The sequence below is a fragment of the Leptinotarsa decemlineata genome, unplaced genomic scaffold (genome assembly GCF_025532065.1).
Source record: "Leptinotarsa decemlineata unplaced genomic scaffold, Ldec_3_MD MMD2_tig00000008_RagTag_RagTag, whole genome shotgun sequence".
NCBI classification, from domain to species: domain Eukaryota; kingdom Metazoa; phylum Arthropoda; class Insecta; order Coleoptera; family Chrysomelidae; genus Leptinotarsa; species Leptinotarsa decemlineata.
Window position 1 is genome coordinate 5,241,659 of NW_027412537.1, and position 25,764 is coordinate 5,267,422.

At 35.8% G+C, this 25,764-nt stretch overlaps 1 protein-coding gene across 1 annotated transcript in view; it reads left to right on the forward strand.

Moving 5' to 3' along the window:
- The first annotated feature begins 5,790 nt into the window (after positions 1-5,790).
- Positions 5,791-25,764, forward strand: part of LOC111512784 (uncharacterized) — a 43,106-nt gene continuing 23,132 nt past the window's right edge. The window contains exons 1-6 of the mRNA XM_074171169.1: positions 5,791-5,907; positions 7,507-7,732; positions 10,416-10,609; positions 11,571-11,765; positions 13,202-13,392; positions 20,371-20,580. Coding sequence (XP_074027270.1) covers positions 5,877-5,907; positions 7,507-7,732; positions 10,416-10,609; positions 11,571-11,765; positions 13,202-13,392; positions 20,371-20,580 — 1,047 coding nt within the window. The 5' untranslated portion in view covers positions 5,791-5,876. The remainder of the gene's footprint in view (positions 5,908-7,506; positions 7,733-10,415; positions 10,610-11,570; positions 11,766-13,201; positions 13,393-20,370; positions 20,581-25,764) is intronic.

The window sequence follows — 25,764 nt, forward strand, 5'->3', positions numbered from 1 at the left end:
TGCATGATCTCATCAAAATTATGTGAAGGAAGAATAGTTCCATGGACTGAAGCAGCATTGCCACGTTAAATAGCAATACTAATTCTTTCTATCAAAAAAGAGGTAGAACGGTGATCTTTCGTTGCTTGGTCTATTCTCCTTCCGAGTTCATGAACGAATAACAAAGACTCCGGGCCATAAACACCAAAAGTTTCAACCGCTACTGGATGGAACAGATAGTTGTTACCAAAATTTTAGTATTTTTTTCTTTTCAATTTATCGCCAGAAAATGCTACAGTTCCAGCAGACTTCGAACTTCCGGCTAGATGGGAAGCCGCGACCGTGTCAACGCAAGTGAATTCATGACTTTTATTTTGTTTAAATAATTCTAAAATTATTTCAGTCTCAAAAATACACACTGTATAAACCAATTTGTGAAGTATTCAAAAAGTGTACTCGTCACATATCTCGATTTGTTTCGAAGAGATTATGTGAAGGAGGAATAGTTCCAAGGACCGAAGCAGCATTACCACGTTGAATAGCAATACTGATTATTTCTATCAAAAAGAGGTAGAACGATGATCTTTCATTGTTTGGCCTATTCTCCTTCCGAGTTCATGAACGAATAACAGAGACTCCGGGCTATGAACACCAAAAGTTTCAACAGCTACTGGATGGAACAAATAGTTGTTACCAAGATTTTGGTATTTTTTTCGTTTCAATTTTACGCCAGACAATGCTGCGGTTCCAGCAGACTTCGAACTTTCGGTTAGATGGAAAACCGCGATCGTATCAAAGCAAGTAAAGTCCCATACCACAGGTTTACCGTATTTCTATGGTATGAGAGAAATACCATCTGGTCGTTTACGATCATCTCGACTGGTACCTAAGGGTTCCAGAATTGCAGGAACATCCGCTGCACTTCTATATCATTATAAAATCGATTCAGAAAAATGCTCTCGGAAAGTTTATTTCACAAGGACATCATTTTTCAAGTATGACAGCTCTAGAAAAGTCAAAGGTATATTGCGTTGAACCTTTGAAAGATAGCCACTCTAATACCTCAACGCTTTTGAGGAAATCAGGTTACATAAGTTATTGTATCATTTCTCTTGTATCATTTCTCTACAAAAAGGGGGCAACTTCCCAACTTTCATTCAAGTTTTATCAACGTTGCGATGTTTGGATCTCCAATTAGGAAAATTTCTTTTTTGTAGGAAACCCAGCAGTCACAGGGGAGGAACATCAGATATAAAAGGTGATCTATCAAATTTGGTCGAATCTGGATATATCAAAACATTACAGTAAAACAATTGTGTTTCCTATTCCAACGAGACGATTGTTACCCAAGTGAAACTGCCATCCAAATTGGCACTAATGAATTAATCGGTGTAGCCAATGTGGAAATTAATTGTTCCAATATCAAAGCACATATTAGAGAAAACTGATGGTTTATTCCAGAGGCGTATCGAAGATTACTGCTTGGAAGGGGCAAATTATCAAACTCATTTTAGAAATAAAGTGGGAAACCAACTTCAAAAATAGTGCCACAAAAGAATATTCTTCCATTAGGTCAATTATTTCAGAATCACAGCGAGATTTATTTTTTATCAATATACCTACTAAGCCACAGAAGAGTGTCTTGTCTTGTCTCGGTTAAAACAAGATGAGATTTTTCTTTGGAAAGTTTTTTTAAAAAAGACATCTGAATAATTGCATTCATGGCAATATTCAGTTTCACGAATAAGATGCAGAGACGGTGAACAGTTTCTCATTCGGTGATGAACGTTGAAGATGGCAACAGTCAAGTCAAAAATGTTTATTGGTTTTTAAGAATATTTACAAAATATTGTGAATGTGTATTGTGTTGTGTAGGGCCCTGCTATAGGCTTATGACTCTTCAGGGTAAATGGCAACAGATGGCAAAAGGATGGCTATTGGGACCCCTGTTTGTCTTTGATGAGCGAGGTTTGCAATTCTAGTTCTGGTCCAGAAATGAATTAGAATTTCCTTCAGAAATCATTTCCCATTGAGCTAAATTTTTTGTTTGAAATTTTCGATATACTGAAGTGGTAGATCGGAATTTTATAATGTAATCTGTAGGTGGGATATTAGGGAAAGAAGTCGTCTAAAATATATAGTTTAAATGTGAATAAGTTAGTATTTATTCAAATACCCACTGAGAATCTGACTGCACGCAACAAATTTTTTGAAAAACACATTTTGAAAAAAATTATTGTATTCTACACTTTCCATGTGTCTGATGTCATAATTTCAGCTGGAACCCACAATTTCTAAAGGATTCTACAAATAGACTATCAACCAGGTGTATCCAACTTTCAGAAACGAAGGTAAGAATCGTAGAACATTGAATCACTTTGACGAATTAATTCTGTTCGTTTTTCGAAAAAAAAATTGTGTTGATTATAGCATATATAATAAATTAAAAAAAATTAAGTCTCTGTTTTAGTAGTTGCAGTAGTTGTTACTTAAAATTATTTATGCAAATCAACATATTTTGTTTTTTCATATATGAGTCCCTTGTACTTCAGATTTTCAGTTACGCGTACGTACAATACTGGTCAAAATGGACTGTAGAATATAAGAGAAAATTTCAAAAAAAAATCAATGCTGATAGATTTTCTAATGGAAGTTGGCTCGTGTTCAAATCAACTCGTTTTTCTCTCTATACTTTGATAAGGGTCATCTAAAGATAAGTGGAAGAACATTTTCTGTTTATGCTTATGCTGTAACTTATATATGTTTTTTTGTCAATCAGTTTATCAATTCAAGAAAGACGATATCGTTAATATAATTATAGATAAAACTTCTATATCGAATAAATCAGGAGTATATAAATTGCCTTGCGGTTCTTCTCACAACTTTTATACTGCTCAAATGGCAGATTTTTTGTGAAAACAATGAAAGAATATTGAAGTACTGTTTCAAATGAAACCACCTTTTGCCAGATGGGCATTAATAATGACTATGAGGAAGGTAAGAGAAAGGTATACAATTCAGTCTTCAATAACGCTCATAAAGTAATAACTAAAAATTTCAGAAGAAGAACTCGAGATGAATTCGAATTGTATTCGTTTGCTGAAAAGGAAATTGGTTATTACATCATTGAAAAATTAAAGGTGAGGTAAGAGAACCTAGGTAGTATTAATTACATGTTTTCAAAATCGTCATCAAACTATGTTAAATTATTTCGATTTTTCTTTGAATAGGATTGGAACATGCATATGATCCGTGCAAAATAAGCATGATATTAGATGGCAACGCTCTTTGTCTGTAATCTTTTAATTTCAAAGAGTTACTATTACCGAACAACACAATGTACCAGCAATGTTAGGTTAGGTCCAAAGTGAGTGGGTCTTCGACCCTCCATCGCAAACCGCAAGGGTTTATTGTGGCTCAGACCTATTCACACTCGACCAAATGAACCCAGCTACTTAACGAAGCCGATTAGTTTGTATGGTGAGTGGTTTTTCAGGTCAGATGGTAAGGGTACGGCTCTGCCGAACTCTAAAAACCTGATTCGGTCCCCAGCGGGGCAGGTACAAATTATATGCTCTGCTGTTTCATCGTTAATGAGGTAGTCGGATAGTCGAGGTGCGAAATTTTCATTTTGCACGTCATCTACACCTGACGATGCCTTAGATTCAACCGTGCAGGACTTTTTCGCCTCTGGTTTTGGTGAATCATCACTTGAGCGCAAAAGTTTGCTAACCTGCTCATGGGGGGTTTGTTCCTTCATCTGAGATAGATTCTGCGTACGCCGCTCAAGAATTTGGTGCAAAGGGGTTTCATAAGGTACCCCGCTTTTGAGGAGACGACTCAGTCGTTTTCTGGCTGCACCACCAAACTTTTTTTTTTAGGTTCAGTTATTGGATCAGGAGTTGGAGAATTGAGAAGCTCTCCCTCCTGATCTAAATTTACAGGGAGGTCAGTTGGAGTCGAAAGCTCGACATCCATCTCCTCTGTAGACTCAGCGTCAGAAAGAATTTTTAAAGTTTACTCTGTCCATAAAAGTCCCACGAATAGTTAGGGAAAGAAAATCAATCACGGCAGAGCCCCGCATTACCGTGACAAGGCGATGCTACGACGAGAGGGGGCCCGGTAACTCGAAGGTTCCGTAGAGACAGCTGATAGGCTCAGTGTCATTCATCCTCTCGCTAAGGATACACACACCTCAGGCATCGTTGGGATGCCATTCAGTTAGGGAATAACCACAAATGATTCTGTCATTTCCGTATCCAGTGGGGCTAAGTGGAAGTAGGCATCCGATGGCCGGTTTGCTCAACCCCCACATCCCAAGCCAATGCACTCGCCAAAAACAGCATGCACAGTGGTTCAAGCAGTGAAAGATGAACAAGGACAGCTAACCCGCCACCAGCAATGTACTCTGTGAGGAATTAGCCAAGTAATTGTTTTCAAGCATACATTTACCAAATCCTAGTAAAACTGAGAAAAAATTATGTTGGAGTGAATATGAACAAAGTGGGTTTTCGAAAAACTCTCGTTAGAATATACAATCGTTAAACAATTTCAAACAAATGAGTGCTGAAAGTGACTACAATGTTTATTTTTTCAACGGTCAGTAAGTATTGTACAAAAAAATCTGTTTAAAATCTGTTTTTCCGTTAATCAGCTGTTGCCCCCATACAAACGACAACTCTCAGAAGTTGAGAAACTTGTGCGAGCTAAGGACTAACGAGGTCTTACCTTTTAACGTGTGATTCCTAACACGGAATGTCACTTATTCTAAATGCAATAAGTTATAATACATATAACTGGCAAATATGTGGTGACCAAAAAGTCATAGGACTATTACTAGGTCTTCAGGCCTGATTTACGAAGTTTCGCTATTTTCTTTGCCTTTGGAACAGTAGGGCAACACAGAGCCATTATCAAGTAAAAGAATGGCCTCCGAAAGATAAATATATTCCAGGTCAAGCTAACGTGAAGAATATACCTCTTGTTAACCCCAAAAACGTTTTGTTACCTCCATTACACATTAAACTGGGGTAAATGAACATTTTTGTAAAAGCATTAAACAAAGCATTAAATAAACGCGATGCGTTAAAATATCTCAAACACGTTTTTCCAAAATTAAGTGATGCAAAGATCAAGAAAGGTATATTTATTGGACTACAAATTAGAAAATTACTGAGTGATCAACAGTTTGATCAAACATTAAGTAATGGTGAATTAGATGTGTGGAGTTCTTTCGAAAGAATTGTTTCGGAGCTTTTAACATGTGATTCCTAACACGCTACCATACTTCAATTAATACATTTAGTGTGGAGTTGCAGAAATTATTGATCATAATCAAATAAAAAATCTGAATCTGAATAAAAAATGGCTCATAGTTATTCCTTCATTATCAACAAAAATGACTTGATCTCGTCATTCATTTTAATTATTACAAATTAAACCGATTCGAAACATAGTTATTAAAAATCAATTTTCAGTTATTTGACAGTAGCTGTAAATCAATCAACTTCAAGACTGAATTTTAAATTCTATGAAAAAGTCGTGCCTGTTGTCTCTGATTGGTTATCATATTCGTCTGTAGATAACCAAACGTAGGTTTGAATTTGATACAAACATTTTCCTTCACCTATTTTTTTTTTTAATTTACGATTACAGTACTCGTTTTAAAAAAATTGGAATAGGGTTACGATTTGCATATTCCATATATTCGTTTTGCAGTTTGAATATTTATGTTTCTGAAACTTAATGGACTTCCATTTTAATATGAAACTGATATCGTAATGGTGAATAGATATAATATATAGAATAATTGAATGAACATCCATATCCACCTGAACCATCTGCCAATGCACTAATATTTTTGTGAATAATCAATATCTCGAAAGCGTTCAGTGAAAATGAACATTTTGCTTATATTGAGCATTGTTGGTGAGTGAACAAATCAATATTTTTTGAGTTTGAATTATGCTAGTGGATGCAAAGGTTATATTAAAAAATAATCATCATTATTTCTAATAACTTGTTTCCTGAGTAACAGTAGGAAAAATTTTGAAACATATCATTCAATCCTAATTAGTGAACGAATGACACATTCGTTTACTAATACATTCACAACGTTTGAAAGAATCGTGTTATATATTTTCGCCATGACTGGACCAAGGGCCCCTTCTATTCATTGGGGTTCCAAAGGCTCCTTCAATTATTTGGGGATAGTTCTTGATTTTACTTGTTGTCTTGTCTTTTTACAGAATTCATAACATTCGCGTGAGTGTAGGGTAACATTTGCCCTATGAGAGATAGAAGCTTAAATAACTGAAGAGAAACTTGCAGTTTTCGAAGCTGACAAAAAATTATTTTTGATATTCATTCATATTCCTATTCATATTTTTCAATATAGTCTACTTTCAACCTCCAGCGATGGTCCCATCTCTGTAACCCGTCCAAATATTACTCGAGGTTTTTCTCTGCAAAATAATTGTTCATGAAGGCGATTGCCTCTTCATTTGACAAAAAGCTCTGTCCTCCGAGCGCAGTTTTCAGATGAGGGGACAAAAAGAAGTCGCTTGGGGCTAGATCTGGTGAGTTAGGCGGATGGTTCAATCCCTAATTCGTGGATTTTCGACATGGCAACCGCTGAGGTGTGAGACGGTGCAATGTCTTGGTCTGCAAATGTGGCCGTTTTTCCACAAGTCCTACCTTCAGCTTGCCCAGCAATGATGCATAGTATGGTCCGGTAATGTTTTTTCTTTTTGAAGATAATCGATTGAAATAACTCCATGACTATCCCATCACTTTCCCAGCCAAAAATACATTTTTTGTTTTTTTTTGGAGTTGGTTCCCTCTTCTCAGTCCACTATTTGGACTGTATTTTTGTTTCAGGCATAAAATGGTGTATCCAAGTTTCATCTATCTAAAGTAATTAATTACACCAAATACACCAAACCTCGGATTTATTGCACCTGAACTGCGCCAACATGGCGTTGGAAATTCGAAAACGTTTTTGGTCTGACGTGAGCAAACGCGGCACTCAACGCGCGACAGCTTTCTCATACCTAAATGTTGATTTAATATATGACAAATACGTCCTTTTGACATGTTCGTAACCTCTGCTATCTCTCTCACTTTAATTCGGCGATCGTCAAGCATCATTTGGTGAACTTTGGTGATGTTTTCGTCGGTAGTTGCAGTAAATGATGGTGCAGAGTCTCAATACACAGAATCCAACTCATCTTTGATTTGCGTTGGTGTATTGCCTTTCAAAAACGAATATTTAATGACAGTACGATATTCGATTTTGTCCATTTTTATAAAAACACTCACATCAACTCTTTCGAACGACTGTTTGTAGTTTGGAGTTGTCTGACTGCTTTACTACATTTGGTAGGATATTTTGTGAGACCAACTAGAGCATTCAATATTTATCGTAGTCGTAGACGAAATGTCAGGCATAAAAACCTCAGGCCACGTCCAGTAAACCTAGAAAATAGCTTTACTATGGTTGTTCCTATTCTATTTAAATTATTCTAGGAACTCACAGTATAGTGGATTCCAAGACAAAGTCGATCAGAGACATACCGAGATATCTACCGAACACCTATCCAGGTTTCGAACAAAGTTCTGTTACTTTAATAGGACCAGATGGAACAGAAATTGAAGGATATTTTTTTATGAATGACCAACTTGCCAGAGACGGCATAATGGATATATTTGGTTCTGATGTGGAAAATGATGTCACTTTCACTTTGTACAATCGGTGAGTAATAAGAAATATATCTAACAATGTCAATTTATCACTGGCACTGGAAGTTTAGAATGTGTGTTTTCACGACTGGGGTTAGTGTTTTGATTGGCTGCCGGGGTTTGCCGTAGTCTTCTTTGGTTATATTCTCCAAACTTTTCAACTGACACTGCGACAGAGTGAAAAGAAGTAAAAAATGATAAAAAACAATCAAAAAATTAAAAAAAATATTTCAAAAGTTACTTCACGCTTCGATTGTGAATACTACATTCGTTAGTCGTCGGATGATGACGCAGTCATCGCCCGAAGACGATTGTGAATACTAAAAATCAAAACGTCGTGAAGTAACTTGATGTAAAATCTTCTTTTGATTTTCTAATTGTTTTCCTAATTTTTTAATTATTTTTCATTTATTTTTACTCTCTGGTCATTTTCATCTTTAATCTTGATTATTATATTGTATTTTTGTTTCATTGCTCAATATAATTGATATTTTCGCTATTCATTCTAATTCTATTCGTTGTTTCATAGATTTCGAATCATATTAGACAATGGAAGTCCGAACAAGTAAAATTTACAATGAAACATTGTCAACCACTTTCAAAAAACATTCATTTATTGATCAGTTGAAGATATAAAATATGTCGAGGTAACAGGTTTTGGAAAACAATCAATATTTCTCATCATCTGTTCCATACGCTTTCAGCAAATACTTGCAGCATCTAAACATATTTTAAACCTACCCTCAACATTCTTTATATACTACTTAGTTATTTCCAAGTAAGAAAAATGTTAGTTCATTTCACGAACGTGCATCCAATCTGACAATCATATTGTTACGTTTTTACCCGTGGGTTGATCAATAATTGACTACACTGAATAATCAAACTTAACTTTATTTCACTTTAATTACAACAAACAATTCAACTAAAACTTCAACTATAATTTGAATGTCTATCGCCTTACTAGATCACTTCGCGTACCGCACTGTAAAGTCCACTTCACTGTGTACTTGACTGTCTCGATATGCCCGCCGCTAGCGTTTAAATATCGTAATCGAACATCGTAAAATTTTCGCCGAAATTCTTTGCTGCTTCTCTAGCGACAGGGGTCGTTGGTCATCCCCGCGGTCTTAGCTACGTCACGTTTGGTTTATGATTACCAGTGGCGGCCGCCGTTACTTTCTTTCGGGCATAATCTACAACAATATCAATGTGGTTTATTCATCATCAGGGCTTTCCTATTCTGGCAGAATATTTGGCGTTCTCTTCTTCAAAGTTTTTCTGAATCGATTTTCCCATTTTCCTTGACTTCATTTGTTAACCTTCTTAATTGGGAAGTCAGTCTCAAAACTCTGTTTCCCAGCATCTATTCTTTGTGACTTTGTGACCAAATCTTCTCTCAAGCGCCCTGCTGTAATTTAAGGTTCATTATTTTTCTTGATTCTCAATTTTTTTCAACTGGAATCAGAATTTTTCGTAAAACCTATAGTTCAAATATTCTCATATATCTTCGTGAGGCACGTTGTATTTGATTGCTACTTAGTAAATATTTCGTTCTATATTTCTGCTTATATTATTGTCAATCAAAGTATGTCTCCAGTCCTCTCTTCCCTGTTTCCTTTGCTTTGCATAGTTTCATGACAACTCTTACTACTACTGTATTGTGGTCAATAAAAAGTCATCATGTCCTACTTCTGTTTCGACGACAATTGCTTGTTCAGCTCCTTCATCTGTTACGATTCTTGCTCAAAATATCAAGATGTCAAAAAAATAGCCGGAATTGGTCAATGGAACGCAAAATATGTATTATTCAACCGGTATATAACCGGTATATTCGCCAATGAACAATCCAATCATCAAAACATTTTTTTAGCACATTTTTTGAAATCGACTTCAGTGGTCGCTGCGAATTTTCTTTTATGTCATCTATCGAGTTTGAGTTTCGTAAAAAGAAAAATCGGCCGGAGACAAATCAGGTGAATACGGTGGCTTTTCGATAAGGTTTGTTGGCCACTTTCACACATCTGATCTTTTTGACGAATTCACTATCTCAAATACTGCATAACGTTCAGATAATATTCTTTATTTACTGTCTCATCTTCTGCCAAAGTGAGGCAGTAAACTGTTGATAACACCTTTACTTTTGATCGACTCTAACGAACGCTTTTCGGTTTCGGCTCAGTTGAAAAATGCCATTCCGAAGCCTGTTGAATGGTTTGCATATCGAATTCGTGCACAAATGGTTAATTAACAAATTGACTACTGTAACAAAAATGACACTGAAACTCTGCATGAGTATAGAGGACAGTTGTGCCAACCTAGCTACATAATTAAAACCTTACTGTTGAGTGACGTACGAGAATTTTTCATATTATGTTACTGTGGTGTGTTATAATTCGCTGTGTCGCTATACTTTCTCTTCAAAGAGGAAATATATGAAATCACGATTGATTCTCGAGGGCAGACCACTTTAAGTTTGTATCTCATTTTGTATGTTAACGCATCCAAAGGAATGTTCAATTTATTCCACTTCTTGATAACTTTTTTAATATAGACGGTTTCTAAATCATAGTTTTTGATAAATAATTTTAGTTTTCTTCAATCTCCACGTAGATGTCAGAATGGGATTGGGAAAATTAATCACTTACTGTTAGTAATAATTAAGAATATTCGTTTTATGAAGGTTTACCTTACAGGCAAAATCCCATTGGTCGGAGAATTACTAATTTCAATGAGTTACCCAAACACATAGACAAGAGTGAGAAAGTCAAGTGTGTGACTCATGGATGGCTTTCCAGTGGAGACGCTAAATCATGCATCCTCATAAAAGATGCCTATTTGAATGCAACAAATTATAACGTAATTATTGTGGATTGGAGTCCCGTATCAGGTATACATGTTAACTCATCTAGGATAAAAAAATAAAAGCATAGTTACTTCAAGTGATTACATTGAAATACATTGCAGTGAGTTTAAAAAAATAGCAGTCAAATAACGGTCAACAGGGACGTATTCAGGATGTATTTCTGGGTGGGGAGGGGGTCATAAATGAAGAATCTCAATCCTGATTTAACTCAAGACGACGTGCAGGATGTGCGTCATTTAAACGAAGACATCCTGAGCGGTGAAATCATTGACAGATGAATCGATATCTGTCGCCGTCACATATTTCAAATCAATGCTTACATTACAAGAAATATTATCTTTTTTGAAATGATTTTCAAGTTACACCAAAATTTGTTAGGAATACATTTTTTCTGTTATTTGGTGAACATTTGCACCCTTTGCCCCCCTGCCCTGTATACGTCTCTGGAATTCTGAGAGAAATAATAGTTTTGATGGGGCAACATTTGAACCTAACTTCAGAGGGTGATTCTTCAAATCTCTTTAAAAAAAAGTTTCTATTAACATATGTCCAGAGTTGCTTCGTTTCTGAGATAGAGGGAGTTTAAAAAAAAACATTATACTTATGAAATATCCTTACACCGATTTGATTGAAATTCGCTATAGTTATTTGAAGTAATAAGGCACTTATTCAGCCCAAACTAGATTGAAATTTTTAGGTCCAGTGGCATCTCAGTCGGCCCCACAGACAACAATATTGAGAGAAAAAAAAAGAACGCCACTGACTTTTTTTTGTAATTCATTATTTTAAATTAGGCAATCAAAAATACAACTTTTTCGTCGCTTGTGTTTTCTTCATATCAAGCTTCGTTTTCGAAAAAAAAATCACTTTTGAAAGCTATCTATGGACCAGAGGTCCCAAATTCCACTTATCATTTGATTTCATAATTAGTATTAGGAATGCAGAATAAATAATTCATAATATAATTGTACCTACTCATTTCCAGGAAATGTATTTTATCCTATTCCGATGAGAGCCACAGCCAGAGTCTCAGAATATTATGGCAAGTTTCTGAATTACCTTGTAGATAAAGCTGGTATCAATCCAAAAAACATTCATCTGATTGGCCATAGTTTAGGAGCCCACGTATCTGGATTTGCTGGAAGACGTGTACGAAAAGGAAAAGTTGGAAGGATCACAGGTATTTTTTCCAATATTTAACAACTCCGCAGGAACCACTTTCAGATTCGAGTTATTTATCTTAATGACAAGTTGCATGTCTTCGCAAGCTGAGGACGAATTAGGAGAAGGGGATTTAGGCAGTTTGATAACATTTTGGTTTTCTACTTCTTCATATGAAATGAAAATCATGCTTCTCTTTTCGGTTTGTACTTCAAGCATTCGTTGGGGAATTGAAACAGAAATCGTTCACAGGAACGTTACACAACGTAAGAGCATTGATATAAAATTTCATTTTCATTTAAATCTATCACTGATTGGACTACATTTTGATTGCCAGTAACATGAAATTATAGCACTCAGGAATCTCTTCCATACCTCTGTTAAGTGGTATCAACTACGCGACTGGCTGAATGACTGAACTTCCAAGACCAAAAAAAACTATCAACTTAAGGTGTACTTCTTGTTCAGAAATCAAAATAAATCCGATGACTGTGTTGAGGAAGAGATACTGAGAAATCAATTGAGTATTTGGATTTGGAATTCAAAACTTTCTCCTCCCCAAGTCCCTATACAGTATGACATGGTAAATGCCTACCAAAAAACAACTACTCCACCGTAGGTAAAATAGAACCTTTCCCAGGTTCGTATATAGGGTCGAGCTGCGATGAAATGACTCAAGTCACAGACATACTACTGCTTAGTTGTATAGTCGAAGTGACCGATATAGTAATCTTAAAGGTGTCGGCGAAGTCAAAGGCCAAAAAACCAATACAAAGGAATTATGCCGCAACGAATTAGTCCACGTGGACTGAAGAATTGGCGGTTCGAATTGGATTATTTTTACTAACCGAGTTTTATGATGGGCTGAAGAGTCATAAAATTAAATTTGAAGTCATGTTACGGTGACCAACAGAATGTAGGGATGAGTACCGCGTTGTGTGTGTTATTAAAGGGGAACTGCTGGAAGGTAGGGGGCACTATATCTTCTACTTGAACTATATCTGTACTAACTAGGAGTGACACTCCAAAACTGTAGTTGATCACTCGATTGGTTACTGCGAAGTACGGTTGTCATACGAACGGGAAGATCTGCACAATTGTCTGTCGTATATAATTCAATACCATGCGTGGTATCAGCCGGGAAAGTAGTTGTTTTTCGGCAGAAATTTTCCATTTTTTATTGGTTGGGTGACTATTTCGAAAATGCCTGTATGGGATACACTTTAGACTAACATCTTTAACCTAACTGTTAGCTGTTGCTCTGTTCGTCATTTTTGAAAGGGGGACATATTTTTTGATGACCATCATGCCAGCATCACATCGAACTTATTTAAAACTGTAATATTCAATAGAACCGACTAACAGAAGGTTGGGTGAATATAATGCAATGCCCGCCATTTGTTTTCAAGGTAATTTTCATTGATGAACAATGATGATATATTATTCTTTTTCAAGCTCTGGACCCTGCTATGCCTGGTTTCAACATAGGATTAGTAGAGGGAGGGCGCCTAAACATGAATGATGCAGAATTTGTGGACGTAATACATACCTGCTCCGGATATCTGGGAATCAGGGATCCAATAGGACATGCTGATTTCTATCCAAACGGAGGAGGCCCTCCCCAACCGGGCTGCACTATTATCAGGGTAAGGTATTATCCAGATTCAAACTTTATGTACTCGGTAGATACTTGATAATGGTTGATGAGGAACATGTCAATAATACTGAGCGAGAATTTCTCGTTTTAAATCTTCTACAGGCAAAGTTATAACTGAAATAAATTACAAATTGTGTTACGCCTATAGATTTCATTAATAAGTGTTGGCTTGTGTCTTCCTAACATCAGTCTACAGGGAAATACCATGGTAACTGCAGTTGCTAAGAGGCCCACTAGCAACTTCAAAATCAATTTCTGCATCAGAAACGATCTCTCCTGTCGATGAGTGAAAATGCTGGCACCCCGAAACTTTGATATTATGTGGTTCAAAATAATATCACAGAAGATCACCAAATTCATATGCTGCGTTTATCGTCCACCTACTAGCGATACACTATAAAGGGCACCATTCTCTTCACTTGCAAACACCATTGACTTTCTGCAAATCAATCATCCCAGTGCCGAAATTTCCATATTCGGTAACTTCAATGTCCACAATATCGAATGGCTCAAATTTTCAAATATCAACGATAAACAAGGTCGCGGAGCTGAGGCTTTTGCAATAAGCAAAGGACTTACTCAGATTATAAATGAGCCAACCAGGATTCCTGACCGTGATGAAGAATATGCTAGTGTTCTGGATCTATACTGAACAACCAATCCAGACATTTACACAGTCACTTAAGGTCTCCATTGGGATCTTCTGACCACAAACTCACTTCAGTGTTCAGTGAATTACCGATAAATGTTGGGAACAATCTAAGCCGCGCAAAGGTTGGCATTACATATCAGCTGAATGGGAGGATCTTCAAGACCATTTCCGAAATTTCCCCTGGCTAGATGTTTGTTTAAGCTCTATAGATCCATTAACTTGTGCTTCTGCAGTCACGAAAGTTATTCTACCATACATGGATGCATATATTCCTTTTTCAATGAAACGACCTTCTAACGGCACACCTTGGTTCAACAAAAATTGCGAGTAAGCTGTCGCCAAGACAGCACACTTGTCTCGTCATTTCACCGGCAGCAGGAGGTTGCATATCTTAATGAGGATCTAGAAGTGATTTCGAATTTCAGAACACTGTTCCGAACCAGAAAACCGTACACACCTCAGCAACTTTTGATGCTTTATAAAGCTCAGAGCAGACCTTCTTTGGAGTATTGTTCACATAACCTGCTCCTAAACATAACCTGAAGTTGCTGGATTCCATCCAGAAAAGAGCCATTCGCCTGATTGGAGACGCGAACATATTGTGCAACCTTGATAGCCTGGAACATCGAATAAAGGTTGGAGTTTTGTCTCTCTTCTAAAGATAAGCATAAGCTTTCTTTGCAACTTCCATAACTTCATTTTCTACAACTAAGCCGCATAAATCAATAATTTCGTTTTGAATCAATAATAATGATTTCATCTTATCATTTAAGTGTTCAAGTGACTTGGCATATTTGATTCCACATATCAGAAATACGCGACTCACTGTGGCTGATCAACGATTTGAGGTTTCAACTCAGTATACCTCGAACTTCTCTGTTTAAGGACTCTTTCATCTGGAAAACTGCGTTAATGTTGAATGAACTTCCTGAGAACGTTTTTCCAAATTGATTTAATCATCGCTCTGACAACGCCTTAAGGATTTTCCTGTAGTGCTTGTGTTTTGTCCTTACAAAAAAAAGAAAAAAATATTCAAACTTCGATAACACTCTTCAGACTAAACTAGCATAATTACTCTACTAGTTACCTTTTCCATTTGCTTATTATAACGAGTTGTTTCTACAAATTTGCTACTCAGCGATATACCACAGATCTTTATATAGGGTCTTCCAAAAAGACTTCCGAACTTTGACAATTGATAACGGACACATTGTTGAAGCAACATCTGTCAAATCAGTTGTCATTTATTCAATCTGTGTTGCCAAATCACCATAGACGGATATAGCATTCAACAACACGTGCAAATAATGAAATTGTTTTACCAGAATGGGTGTTCTGTTCGGGCAACGTACCGCACGCTCCGTTCATTTTACGGTCGACATAATCGTCCTACCGAGAGGACTATTTGCAATGTGGTGGATGTGTTCGAGTCCTCTGGTTCAGTAAACGATCGACTAACACCCGTACGTCGACGAAACGCAAGATCTCCCGAAAACATCGCTGTTGTCCGTGAGAGTGTGCAGGAGAATCCGAGGCAGTCGATTTCGCATCGCTTACAAGAACTTGGCCATTCGCAGACCATAACTTGGCAAATTTTGCGTCGTGACTTGGACCTGCACTTGTACAAAATTCAACTGACCCAGGAATTAAAGGTAAACAACCATTGACAACGATGTATGTTCATTGAATGGCCTCTGGAGCAGTAGGCAACTGACTAATATTCATCGAAAAATCATATTCAGCCATGAGACCCCTTTCTTGATGAATGGGGGTACGTGAACAAACAAATTGTCGAATTTGGAACGATACAAATCCACACGAGATCCATAAGCGTCCAATGCATTCCGAAAAAGTCATTGTTTGGTGTGGATTTTGGGCTGGCGACGTCATCGGTCCATATTTCTTTGATTACGACGTTGGCCAGTCCATCAATGTCAACGGCGAGCTCTACAGGTCGATGATTACAAACTTCTTTTGGTCTAAATTGGATGATCTGAACACTAACGACATGTGGTTTCAAAAGGACGGTTTTACGTGCCACACAGCTCATGCCACATTGGATAATCTTCTCGAACGATTTGAGGGCATGATCATCTCACGTGGATGTGAAGTGAACTGGCCACCGAGATTGTGTGAATTGACTCCGTTAGAGTTTTTCTTGTGGGGTTTTCTCAAGTCGCAGGTGTATGCTAATAAGCCACAAACCACACTGGTCCTCCAAGCAATCATAACCCATGTCATCGGTCAAACTCAGTCTGATTTATGCGACAGCGTCATGGAAATTTGGACGTTTCAGATGCGCTCCACCCAGAGAAGCTACGGCGGACATTTGAACGATGTTGTATTCCACACATAATAGCATCAATAGGTCTTTTAAACGATCCTCCCGATGCCTCTTCCCGGGTTGAGTGCCCTGAGTTGAAATATTCCCCACACGGTTCTGTGTGCAGAACATCCCTTCCCGTCCATCCGCCCCCGTTCTCCGGAGCGGTCCTCAACTTACTGATGGGCACTTCAGCAAGACTGACATCTGACCTACTGCGGTCGAAAACCAGCGTTTAGGTGATTTTGCTTTCTTATTTGGTATTATATTAAATCGTGACTTTTCTTGAGTAACTTATTGCATGGAGCCCCCAAAAACTAACCGGAGACGAGTGTCTATGTTTATATTTACTGGAGCCGTCTGATAGCAACTCTCGGGGGGGTCTCTGATTCTGCTTGGTTGGCCTCTTATATTTGTCTCTCTCTTGGAATCTTGAGTCTTCCCTTTTGAGTGGCTCGTGTAGATAGCGCAGCGCTGGACTCTTCTGTGATCGAACTTTTTCGAATACGTTTTGTGAGTGTTCTCCCATATACGCGTCTACGTAGTGGATGTTCAGTTCCAGGTCCCGATATATGCATCTATTTCGTATGTATCTCGGAGCGTTGATGGCGGCTCGCACACAACCGTTAATGAACGTCCGGATACTGCGACCGTATGTCGCTGCGCACTGGCCCCAGGCACTGCAAGCATAGTAAAAATCAACCAGTAAGTCCACTCCCACTGATTTTATTCATAAATTCACACGGAGTGTGGAGCCAATTTCATATAAAAACGAAATTTTACGGTAATTTTATGGTAAGTTACTTATAACCAACTACAAAAACTAGTACCTAACAATAACAACAACAGTGACAAAACTAAACACTTTATCAATTTCCGACCGCTTATTATAACTAATCCGATGCCCGTGGTACCGTTGAATCTTTCGATACTACAGCACTAAACGTGTTGGATGAGAATATCATCCTAAGAGCGGCAACTCGGGCGGATCACGTGAAAAGAGAGTCTACAGGTTGTGTTATTCTACTGTTGTGCAGGCATGCAGGATGATTGGGAGCAGTACGGTCTTGATTAGCAGCAGTTTTACGTGGAGTCCCATGTTGCTTCTGCGACCTATAATTGGATATAGGTTTTTCTGGCTCTTTTAAACCACAGATTCGTAAAATTCTTGCCTTTTGGATGATAGGATGTACCTAATGGAAACTTAGCTATAGTAAAACATATATATAATGGTTAACAGTATGAAATACGAGATTAGAAAGATCAATTAAGGAACGTGACAAAATATAAAGTATAAGAAAATAATGAATTTATCAAACTTTTTTATTTATTAAAACAACGATAAAAATAAAAACAACAATAAAAATTAATTGGCGCTCCGGGGCGACTTCATTGATTCCAGTGGCGCATTTGCTTTTTCAGCTGCAGGAAAACCCGGAAAAACATGCAGCACCACATCATCTGAAGAAACAAAATGTAGGGTGTCTCCAGAGGCTCCAATAGATTCAATGCATCGCCAGAACACTTTGTGATATGACTATCGTCAAACTTAAACCAGTACGTTTCGTCTTTGACCAAGGCGTAAAAATGACCAAATTCAACGCCAGAACCACAGTGAACAATGACTTCCTGAATATTAAAATAGTGACCAGCTAGACTGAAATGTTCATCTATTTCGAACCTTCCAAAGAGTTTCTTACTTCCGTGAGAGGTTGAGTCTTGTTTGAAGATCATCAGTGTTATTATTAGATTGACTGGTGCCTTAGCTATACTTGTTTCCTTATAACAGTCAGTTATTTTGGCGCATGTTTGGCAATACAGTCGATCATCACCTGTTAAAAATTCTATTTTCAGATGATTTAACAATAAGCTTTGCACGGACTGGTTATTAGTAATACTAGGAAAAGCTAGATAAAGTTCCAGAAACTCACATTTACTACAAAGTAAACAAGTGCGGATTTTTCCAGCAAGATTTACAAACACAAGACGAGATGGACTGTCACCCATAGCGGTCAGGAGTATTGATTTTGCTTTGCTCACGAAGAGTATTCAATAAGAACCCCAAGAATTTGGAACAATCCTCTTGTTGTCCTAACGAGTATCTAGTGGACTTCAAAGACTCCAGGAAATCGATTGGAGGGAAAGATGATACATTCTTACGAAACTGCAGCTGCATGAACAGGTGTTTGAGTTTGATGAATAAATAGGAAACATTTCCGTTCTCGTTCATCATTAAAACTTCTTTCTTGAAATTCTTCATCATGAGCAAAACTTGTAAAATGCTATTCGTGTAGCAAGTGTTCCCTAAATTGTCTAATCCAATTTTCTTCTCAAGATTTTCAGGACAACTCTTTACTGATTCGTAAGGAAGAACACGTTTCACAGAATCTCCATTAGAACCATTTCTCAAGCTGCAATCGATCCTTCCTAGTGAAGAAGGGTTTCGTAGAGGGATCGATTTGGCTCTTGCTTCATGAAGCTCTTCCACTGAAAGAGAACCAGAACTACGAGGACTGCAACTCATATTTGAGGGGCAAGAATAACCTGAGTCCACTGACCGTACTGAAAAAGAAGAAGGTGGATCAATCACTTGTGAATTAACCTTGATAGGAGACTGATTAATATCCACATATCTCGAATTGTTTCGAAGAGATTTCAGTTCCATACTGAAATTAGGGCAATGCATGATCTCATCAAAATTATGTGAAGGAAGAATAGTTCCATGGACTGAAGCAGCATTGCCACGTTAAATAGCAATACTAATTCTTTCTATCAAAAAAAAGGTAGAACGGTGATCTTTCGTTGCTTGGTCTATTCTCCTTCCGAGTTCATGAACGAATAACAAAGACTCCGGGCCATAAACACCAAAAGTTTCAACCGCTACTGGATGGAACAGATAGTTGTTACCAAAATTTTAGTATTTTTTTCTTTTCAATTTCTCGCCAGAAAATGCTACAGTTCCAGCAGACTTCGAACTTCCGGCTAGATGGGAAGCCGCGACCATGTCAACGCAAGTGAATTCATGACTTTTATTTTGTTTAAATAATTCTAAAATTATTTCAGTCTCAAAAATACACACTGTATAAACCAATTTGTGAAGTATTCAAAAAGTGTACTCGTCACAGGTTGAATACATTACTTAACAGCTTTCCATAAATAAATAGAACTTACAGATAAGCCTGATAACAATAATGATAAAATTACAGACATCTTCTTTTTTTTGTTCGCAAACAAAAAACATATTTTATAATCTGTGCACATATCGACCAACGAAGGGTATAAGCTTCAAAGTGGCATAACATATTATTATCAGTGTGATTTTACCAACTAATTATGCGAATATATACTCATTAATAATATGAAAAGTCACTCATCAGCAGTAGACCTGACTTTTTGTATCATTAAACTATCTGATAGAAGATTGTTTCAAGTATAGATTTGAGTGTTAGTTATTCAAGTTATTCCATTAATTTAACCATCCACCCTTCTATTAGCTTTTCATCAATATGTTTGTCGGTTATATTAAATATTTCTGTTAAATATTGGATGACCGATATGACCCATAAAAGCATACTGTTTTGAGTTATAAAACAACTACTACTCATTGTATTCGATTGACATCGGTAGAAGATTATAATATCGAGAGAAGGTGGATAAAGTTAAGAAATTGGAATATTGGAGTGGAAAAAAAATCTTCAAGTTTTAAGAAAAAGAATGTGCAAAACATTTTCGGTATTATTCTCTATGCAACATTTCATTATTATTTCGATAATCTCAATACTTAGTATCTTTGAAGTCGTTAGAACAATTGAAATTTATATGAGTTCACTTGTGAATTATATCAGTAATGCCATTCATTTTTCAAGAATGTAATCTGAAATTTTATTAAACTGAGTACGTCTTGTATTAGATTTCATAGAATCATACACACACACCAACTCGATGATAGCGAAAAATGCTACACTGAAGTTTGATATGACTTTTTTCTACAGCTAATGGAAGCCTGCAGTCATGGTAGAAGTTTTTTTTTGTTTGCAAGGAGCATAACTCTCGAACAAGACTATATGGCATCGAAATGTCAGCGATTCAATTCTTTAGAAGACGGAACATGCAAAGGTGATAGCATTTCTATGGGGGAATCCACTCCTTCTGATGCCAGAGGAATATATTACATCCAAACTACCGATAAAGATCCCTTCTTGTAAAAATTATTCGATATGTAATTATTTATTGAAAAAATGTTTTTCTTATAGTATTTGTTAAGTTCCAATTTTGTATCGATCAAGAAATAATATATATTTGTTAAACATGGTGTGGTTCCTTATGATTCACCCAATAAATGTAAAGTATAAGAGATATCTATCAAGTGACACAACTTACGGGACAAAGTGTAAGAAAATGGAATATAAAAACAACTCACAACAATTAACTGTTGTTATTGTATATGATTTCCTATATATTCACAATAAAGTAGAGTACCTCAACTATAATTCATTTCGGCAGTTTTTACCATTTTCTTTTTGTTTCTGTCATGTCCGATCCACAAACTCCACATCTGTACTCATTTATTGAACTTCATGAATACCATCATCCCATCAGACTAGTAGAATCGTTTCTAATAGTACCATTGTATGAAATTTCCAAATTACTGATGAATACCATTAAAAATTACACCCAATTCCCATCTTCTCGCAGTAACGGCTGAAAATCATCTCCAATATGCACCTTCCACCTAATTACAAAATGGTTTCGTTCGACGTCACAAATTTATTTCCATGAATTCCTCCAGAAGATTCTTACAACTTCATAGATGAAATGCTATTGGGAAATCATAAAATCTCATTTATTATTGGGAAAGAAAGTTTTTGGCTTTCTACTACTCCATCTTGATACAAAAAAAAAGGATGAGGGAATCTTCCAAAAAAAGGAAGGGCAAGTGTCTTAAGGCGAAACATCGATGTATACCAGTGAGGATGACAGTGTTCCATGTAAGTGCAATTTGTTACCATTCATTTAAAGTAGAACTCATGTGAATGATATCTGATTTTTATTCCACAACGAATGTTTGAAATACAAACTGAGTAGAGAAAAGTATCTTCTGTATTATTCAGTGTTTTTAAAGAAGTATTTGTTTCGAAAGGATTTATTTTTCTTTTGTGTAATTCAATGCTTATATGAAAGAAGCTCTTTCAGGAGGACTTTCTTTCAGTTTGTGTCTCAAAACCTACATATGGTAGGGTGTACGCGACTATTAAAATCTAAGGTCAAAGGTCCCAAAAATCGATTTTTTGTACATTTTTTGTAAATACCTAGTTTTCTATGGGGTTTTCCGCTATTTATATTTATTATGAATATTGTAGAGGATTGAATTCCCTACAATTTTTGTTAAAAACACGCCATATAAAGTTTATTCAACAATGATAAATATATAATAATCTATAATTTGCATTTATTATTAACTATCAGGATAATTGAATAGAACTGGTCGATACTAATCAATATAGTTTATTTTCTTCAAGCATAGAGCTTGAAGAAGCTATTGTATAGCGAAACATGTGTCGCGGTTTTTGTGAAACCCTTTTAAAAAAACATACAATAAACTATACTATCAGGATGTCAAAATACAATTTTATACGAGTTTGTAGCTGGGTATCTCAAATTCCGAGGAGAACTTACTGAGATGACTGATCAACATGATCCACAAACTCATCAGCATCCCGATGTGCATAGAGAATTTCAGTAGGGAATTAAATTTGATAAAACAAATTGCAGCAAACAATGGACATGATTCTTCACACCCTTTGACTAAAAACGTTTCAAATAGTATACTCCCATTAAACATAAAGGAATAGGAAAATCATCGGATAAAATAGAAAGATTACTAACAAAAGAAAACACTCACATAAGGCTGGTAACTCCTTGGGTAGAAATATAAAGAACAACAAGTCATAAAGGGATAATATAACAAATCAGGGGTCTACAAACTAACATGTGAATAATGAAAAGAAGTTTCATCAAAATCTATCTGTTTTATCAGATTCAATCATTTATCTAATATGTTTTGTAATTACCAGTACCACGTTTTAAATAAAATTTATTGTGAAAATTTTATAATTATAATTTTAAATAAAATTTATTGTCAGAATATTCATAATTTCATTGGTATTTATGTCAATTCAAATTTTTAGTTATTTTGTTGAATTTGTTCATTTGAAAAGTCAGTAAAATTTATTTCACATTTAATGAAATTTTTTTATATAAATAAAATATATAATAACGAATACATGCCTTTGCAACTGAGGTTGTGAGTGTTAAGCAAAGCAAAGTCAAACCTGTCAATAGGTACCAATAGATAGAGTTCAAGTAAAAGATATAGTGTCCCCTACCTTCCAGCAGTTCCCCTTTAATAACACACACAACGCCATCGCTACATTCTGTTGGTCACCGTAACATGACTTTTTGACTCTTCAGCCAAAAATTCAGCAAAAATTATCCAATACGAACCGCCAATTCTTCAGTCCACGTGGACTAATTACTTTGCGGCATAATTCCTTTGTATTGTTTTTTTTGGCCTTTGACTTCGCCGACACCTTTAAGATTACTATATCGGTTACTTCGATTATACCTGCTACGTGTGGCGCTCTTGGTACTCACCCCGTCAACGGAACTAATTCTCAATCATATACATACTTTCCTTCTACTTGAGTTGTTGAAATGACGATCACACAATTAAAACACTTGAATTAAAAATTATCCATCGATTTTTGTTTACTTATACTTTTAATAATAACACATTATATAAATGTAGTGACATTAAACAGATCACTTATTTATTCACTAAAATTTGATGAAATTTCATAATAACAAATTCTTGCCTCAGAATTTCTAATATTTGTTGAAATTTAAATAAGTAAATAGTTTAACAATTTGGCAGCCGTAAATTTTTTTTTTCGATCAAGATAATAATTAAAATTTTTTTCCGACTTATTTCTAAAAAAGATTGATATGGAAAAAATATAATTTATTTTGAATAAAAAAATTACCACTGTAAACAAAAAAATGTTTCAAATTCTAAATACATTCCAAATGTTAATTCACACATATTTCCATTCAAGATCGAAATTAAAATAAAAAACGAATAAGTAATTTCAAATGGTTTATATACAGTGTGACCCATTTAAAATGGAACCACCCCTGTAGAATGTGCATTTTTCAATCAATCTCAATTTTTTTTTATTGAAATATTAAGCATGAAAAACTGTATCTTGACACTAACTTTCACAATTTTAGTTTCATTTCCAAGGCACTCTATGGTTTTTTTTGTTTGTCAAAAACGGCAAAAGTTTATTAGGCAATTTTTGTTTTCAAATTTGACTACACCACTGGATTCGTAGTCGTTATAAATCAAAACTGTCAAATTTTCATTAAAAAATATTTGTTAACAACGAAGTTACAACAACTTCAATTTTGGAAACAAAGTATTTGTTTGTAATTTTTATTCAGATTATAGACATATTTGAGATCTGACAACACTGTCATCACCAAGTAGAACACCAGTGAATTTGTACAGTGAAAATCCGAAGTCAACAGCTCAATGCGTTCTACAGTTATAACTCCTGAAAATATGGTAATGTGAGAGATTTGTGGTGCAAGCGTTTTGTAATAAAAATCTGACTACGCCACTGGATTTGTGGATAATATTCCCTTAAAATCATTCATTTGAGTGTAGGTTACGAGAAGTGTATTCTAGAATAACAGAAAATTAAAAATTCATTTTCAAGTTATGCAGTACTTAGTACATTCTTCCGCATAGCCGCTAAAATCAAATTGATTTAAAGCATGGAAATCATTTATTCAATAATAAAACAGAGAGCAGGACAAAAATTGTTCCCTGTAAATTCTTCATAACTCAGCTAAAACAATCTTTTAGAGGAGATATCAATAATTTGAGGAAGCTGAACTCATTATGCAAAGGTTTTATAATAAATCAACAGTAGGCTGTGATTTTGACAGTTAATCATAAATAAAATAATAGTTGTTAGTTACGTGCATTTAATAATGGCTTTGCAATTATCATTAGAAGAAAGAATTGAAATTGTGAGAATTTCTGGGGACAATTATCATAGTGAAAGAGAAGCAGCTAGGATATTTAATCACAGACATCCAAATCGACTTCCCATTGACAGAAGCACCGTCAGTAAAATTAACAAAACATTTAAAGAAACCGGTGCAGTCAGCAAACATATTTTAAAAAATAATCACCGAAGAAGAAATCTAAACGAAGGTGCTGTTTTAGATTATTTTAGAAACCACCCAAACAGAAGTTTACGAGTCGCCAGTTTGGATTTAAACTTACCGAGAGAGACTATTCGACGATGTCTTAAACAAAACAAAATGAGAGCATTTAAACCTAAATTTCTTCACTCTTTAAAGGCAGGTGATGAAGTGAAACGTATGGAATTTTGTTTGTGGGCACAAGGCGAGTACCTGAATACAAGAAATTTTTTAAACTGCATAATGTTTAGTGATGAAGCTTCTTTCAGCACCAATGGGGTAGTTTCATCGCAAAATGCTCGGTATTGGGCTACGAAAAATTCGCACTGGATCATAAATTGTAAAAGTCAATATTCCGAAAAAGTTAACGTTTGGTGTGGTATAGTACAAAATAGAATAATAGGTCCATATTTTTTTGATGGAAACATGAACGGGCAAAATTTTTTGGAATTTCTAAATAACCAATTATCGGACGAAATAGATGAAATGCCTCTTGCGGAACAAGTAAATTTATATTTTCAGCTCGACGGCTGTTCCGTGCACAAATCGAGGATTGTTAAAGAGTGGCTAAATAACCAGTTTCCAAATCATTGGATAGGACGAGGTAGTGACTTAATTGAATGGCCACCTAGATCGCCTGATCTAACAATATTAGACTTTTTTCTGTGGGGTATTCTGACACAAAAAGTATACAGAACAAGACCAACGAATCGAGCTGAACTCATGCATAGGATACGACAAGCTTGTGCCGAAATTACAGTTCAACAAATAAGAAATAGTGTAAACAATATTCGGAAGAGATACGATAAATGTATTGAACTTAATGGAGGTTTGGTAGAAGCCACAAAAAATTGAATGTTTAGTTTTAAATCAATGTTTATTTTAGTATCAGTTTTTTCTTAATGGCAATTAATTGTTGAATAAATACTTTGAAACTTGTTTGTATACATTTTGTTTTCATCAGCTATAGAAGAAGGTAGAGTAAGTTCAGAATCTCATAAAATGTAATTTTCCAGGTGCGCTGTTACAAAAGTACTATTATTTATTATTGGGAAACTTCCAAAAAGCTTACAAGTATGACCATTAATACTTCAAGATTCTATCAAGATTTG